General features: G+C 39.6%; 1 protein-coding gene across 1 annotated transcript; it reads left to right on the top strand.

The window, feature by feature from the left end:
* Window positions 1–2967: 2967 nt before the first annotated feature.
* On the top strand, window positions 2968–4879 carry LOC112718494 (small ribosomal subunit protein uS2-like). The gene is made up of 4 exons (XM_025770211.1): window positions 2968–3121; window positions 3606–3868; window positions 4044–4241; window positions 4667–4879. Exons 1-4 carry the CDS (start codon window positions 2968–2970, stop codon window positions 4877–4879), a joined length of 828 nt encoding a protein of 275 aa, XP_025625996.1.

A 4879-nucleotide genomic window follows, 5' to 3' on the forward strand; every position in this document is an offset into this window, starting at 1 on the left:
GGGGCTGTGACGTTAGGATTTTTGCTAGTAAAGAATTTTACAAAAATAGTCGCGTTGTAAGTATAGCTTCTAAACTAACAGAAAATCCCTTCGTACAAACGTTGGTTGTCACAAGTAACAAACCCTTTTAAAATTGATAACCGAGTATTCAAACCTCGGGTCGTCTTCTCAAGGAATTGCAGGGAGGTGTGTTCTTATTATTGGTTATGGGTTTTGTAAATTAGGGTTTTGAAAGTGAGGAACAAGTAAATTAAATGACAAATAAAATAAATAATTAACTATAAGATAAACTCTTGGCAAGATATGAAAATTCGGAAGTCCTATCCTAGTTACTCCTATAAGAATGGAAGTTAATCCCACTTAGTTAACTTTTGCGTAAGCAAGGGAAAGTCAAGTGAACTAATTGGTTAGATTTCCCAAGTCCTAGCCAAATCCTAAGGAAAGACTAGAGTTAGTGGAATTCCAGTTAATTAACCGACATAACAATCAATCATGAATAGTTGATAACTCAAGAGCTTCCAGTTAATCAATTAAAGCCAAAAGAGAAGATAATCTACTTGAATGAAAATAATTTGGATAGAGCCAAAGCATCAATAACATAAATTAAAGAGAGCAATCATAAATCTGAAATACCTCAAAATCATAAATTAATAAAGATATCACATGTAACATGGGCAGTTGTAGCCAAATAAAGAAGTTGAGTTGAACATAGAAATCCATAAACTAAATTGAGGAAATAAATAAAAGGAACATTGAACCTGATATGAAGATGAAATAATCTTGAAGTGAAAAGAAATCCTAATCCTAAAATAAATTCTAATCCAAATCCTAATCCTAAGAGAGAGGAGAGAACCTCTCTCTGAAAACTACATCTAAAACTATAAAAAGTGTATTATGAAAGCATAATTATGAATGGATGCATTCTCCCACTTTATAGCCTCTAATTTGTGTTCTCTAGGCCGAAAACTGGGTTAGAAACAGCCCAGAAATTGCTGATTGTGAAATCTGGTCCGTACAGGTTGCGGCAAAGTAACGCGGAGGCGTCATCCACGCGTTTGCGTGGAATGAGATTCGCAGATGCGACGCATCCGCGTGGAGCGCGCGTTCGCGTCACCTTTCTGTACGGCCACTATGGCGAATTATATATCAAATCGAAGCCCCAGACGTTAGCTTTCCAATGCAAGTAAAATCGCATTATTTGAGCCTCTGTAGCTCAAGTTATGATTGTTTTAGTGTGAGAGGGTCAGGCTGACAGCTTTTCAGTTCCTTCAACTTTTTGTATTCCTTCCACTTTTGCATGCTTCATTTCCATCCTCTAAGCCATTCCTGTCCTGTAATTCCTGAAAGCACTTAACACACGTATCAATGCATCTAATGGTAATAAGAAAGGATTAAATAAAAGGAAATAAAAGCCAAAGAAGCATGTTTTCAATCATAGCACAAATTTCGGAAGGAAAACGTAAAACATGCGATTAGTATGAATAAATGGGTAAAGAGTTGATAAAAACCACTCAATTAAGCACAAGATGAACCATGAAATAGTGGTTTATCAGGCTGTTATAGCTTTACAATCCTGGACTGAACCAGTTCCTCAACAACCCATTGCAGCTGCACCTGCTAACTGGGCCCCAGACGCCGGTAAGAATAATTGTTTCCACTCTGGATCTGTTAGTCACATGCGTGATTTAAGTTCAATTTTATCTATTGAAATTTTTTGTCTATCAAGTCTTTGTATTTGTTCTCCCATTAGTCTGTTAAATTTGATGCAACATAATTGTCGCATTTGCTTCTAATATGTTCTAGTCAAATAATTCTGGATTGTTGTTGTGTTGAATCGTTCTCCCTCAATATGCAAGAAAATCGGTACGCCTTACCATAGTTCTGTTAGAAACTGTGATGGCAATATATTTGACCTAAGTTCTTTTGTATCCGCAGCTGTAGGTGATTGGGAGCCAGTTCCAGCTCCACAGGCTTCCGTTCCTGCACCCGGAGGTGTTGCCCCCACTGGCTGGGAATAAGCACTCTTAAGATTTAAGCACAACTCATCAAAATTGTTCTGAAGAATTTTCTCTTCCTTTAGTGATGTATATTGACACGATTTTTAACAAAACTGTTATTTTAGAGAGTACAGTTTGTTTTATGTTCTTATTTAGTGATTAGGGTTTAGGGGTTAGGGCTTAGGGGTTAGGGGTTTGGGGTTTAGGGTTTGGGATTTAGGGATTTTGGGGTTTAGAGGTTAGGGGTTATGGTTTAGGGTGTAGGGTGTAGGGCTTAGGGCTTAGAGCTTAGGGGTTAAGGCTAAGGGGTTGGGGGTTGGGGGTTGGGGCTTGGGGCTTGGGGCTTGGGGCTTGGGGGTTGGAGGTTGAGGGTTGAGGGTTTGGGACTTGGGGTTTGGGGTGTAGGGTGTAGGGTGTAAGGTGTAGGGCTTAGGGGTTAGGGGTTAGGGTTTAGGGTGTAGGGTGTAGGGTGTAGGGCTTAGGGTTTAGGGCTTAGGACTTAGGGGTTAGGGCTTAGGGGTTGGGGGTTGGGGGTTGGGGCTTGGGGCTTGGGATTGGAGGTTAGGGGTTGGGGGTTGAGGGTTGAGGGTTTGGGATTTTGGGTTTGGGATTTAGGATTTGGGGTGTAGGGTGTAGGGCTTAGGACTTAGGGGTTAGAGCTTAGGGCTTAGGGCTTAGGGCTTAGGGGTTAGGGCTTAGGGCTTAGGGGTTAGGGGTTAAGGGTTTGGGGTTTAGAGTTTGGGGTTTAGGGATTTAGGGATTAGGATTTGGGGGTTAGGGTTTGGGGTTTAGGGGTTAGGGTTTATGGGTTTAGGGTTTAGGGGTTTGGGGTTAGGGATTATGGTTTAGGGTTTAGGGTTTAAGGTTTAGGATTTAGGGTTTAAGGTTCTAGGGTCTTAGGGATTCTAGGGTCTTAAGGTTCTAGGGTATTGCTACAAATCTCTCAAGAGACCAACTCTCCTCCCGAATGATGGCCACTTCTGCCGCCACAACGGCTGCAGTGTCGCACCAGCTCTCGCAGAAGGAGCAAGACATCCAAATGATGCTCGCAGCTGAGGTTCATCTCGTAACCAAAAACTGCGACTTCCAGATGGAACGCTACGTTTTCAAGCGCCGCAATGATAGTAACCCACGCTTCTTTTGATATTTTCTTTGGGGTTATACGACTAGTTTAGTTCTTGAAATCTAATGAAGAACACATATTTGTGTAGTTTATTTGGGGTCTAGATACTCCTTGCTCTTCAATGGGTTTAACATTTTTTTTCTATTTATCTTTTTGTGTGTAGGGTTCTTTTTTTGGGAGACATTTTTATTAATTTGTTATAGACTAGTGTTTGTCAATTGTCCTCGATTTGGTTTGTGCTATTGATTGAAAGGGTCAATTTAATTATTAATAAGGATTTTGACATGAATATGTGTACTTGCATTATCACATTGTTTTCAAAACAGCTTATTATCATAATTTTACTAATGAGTTTCTGATGAAAAAGTAACTTCTGTCCCAAAATTTATGAAACATATACACGCATTTAATCTTTCCGATGCTTCCCTTTGCAGTAGGAAAATATTTTTATGGCTTGGTTGATTTTTTGTATTCCTTGTCCCCAGGTATTTACATAATTAACCTTGGCAAGACATGGGAGAACCTCAAACTTACTGCTAGGATTATTGTTGCCATCGAGAACCCTCAGGACATCATTGTTCAGTCTGCTAGGCCATATGGTCAGAGGGCAGTCTTGAAGTTTGCCCAATACACGGGTGCGAATGCAGTTGCTAGAAGGCACACTCCTGGAACATTCACTAATCAGATGCAGACATCCTATAACGAGCCTCGCTTACTCATTCTGACTGATCCAAGGACTGATCATCACGTGCCACTTTTTTTAGATGTTTGAAACTTATTTTTTCACTTGTGTTGAGTGTAGTGGTGTATGTTGTTTCACAATTAACTGTCAATATGTTTTTATGGGAGTTTGAAATTCTGTTATTAGTTTATCTCATTTTGAGTTTGCTTTTCTATTTTTTTATTTTTTAAAATATGTGCAGCGCATTAAGGAAGGTGCTCTTGGAAATATTCCAACGATTGCCTTCTGCGACACTGATTCTCCGATGCGCTATGTTGATGTTGGCATTCCTGCCAATAACAAGGGGAAGCACAGTATTGGTTGTCTGTTTTGGTTATTAGCAAGGATGGTTCTGCAGATGAGGGGTATTATTCGTCCAGGGCTTAAGTGGGATGTGATGGTAAACTAATTTTGCTCTTAACGGGTTGAACTATTATTATTTTGTAGCTCTTTTAGATTTATTGTGTGCTTCTCAATGTCTGCATTGCAAATGTCTCATCTGGTATGCACTTTTTTAGAACAATCTTTCTTGCAGTACATACAGGTGTAAAAAATTTGGGTAATTCACATGATAAAATAGTTTGGGATTCAAAATTATACAGATATTCTAAACCAATTTTGTTACACGCTTGTCCTAAACAATCTAAAAGGTGTTTAGGACAGGCGTGTAGCAAAAATTAGTTTAGAACATCTGTATAATTTGAACCTCAAACTATTTATTCATCTGAATTACCCAAAAAATTTCATATTTTTTCAAAAGATAGTAGTCTTATTATGTTGTTTCCTTTGAACTTTAGCTAAATTATGTCGACTTTTCATGTGTAGGTGGATTTATTCTTCAATAGAGAATCTGAAGAGGCCAAGCAACAAGAGGAGGAGGAATTACCAGCTGCCCCAGTATATGCCATTCAAGATTTTGGTGCTACTGGCATTGTGGGCTTCCCTGCAGCTGATGGGGAATGGGGGGCTGTTACAGCTGAACAATCCTGGACTGAATCAGTTCCTCAACAACCCATTGTAGCTGCACCTGCTAACTAG

The sequence above is a fragment of the Arachis hypogaea genome, chromosome 2 (genome assembly GCF_003086295.3).
Source record: "Arachis hypogaea cultivar Tifrunner chromosome 2, arahy.Tifrunner.gnm2.J5K5, whole genome shotgun sequence".
NCBI lineage: Eukaryota > Viridiplantae > Streptophyta > Magnoliopsida > Fabales > Fabaceae > Arachis > Arachis hypogaea.

Bases quoted from the DNA above. Each gene is read 5' to 3' on its own strand.
- LOC112718494 (XM_025770211.1), top strand. From the start codon at position 2,968: ATGGCCACTTCTGCCGCCACAACGGCTGCAGTGTCGCACCAGCTCTCG. The intron at 3,122-3,605 runs GTAACCCACGCT...CCTTGTCCCCAG, and splicing joins TTTCAAGCGCCGCAATGATA to GTATTTACATAATTAACCTT. The intron at 3,869-4,043 runs GTGCCACTTTTT...AAATATGTGCAG, and splicing joins ATCCAAGGACTGATCATCAC to CGCATTAAGGAAGGTGCTCT.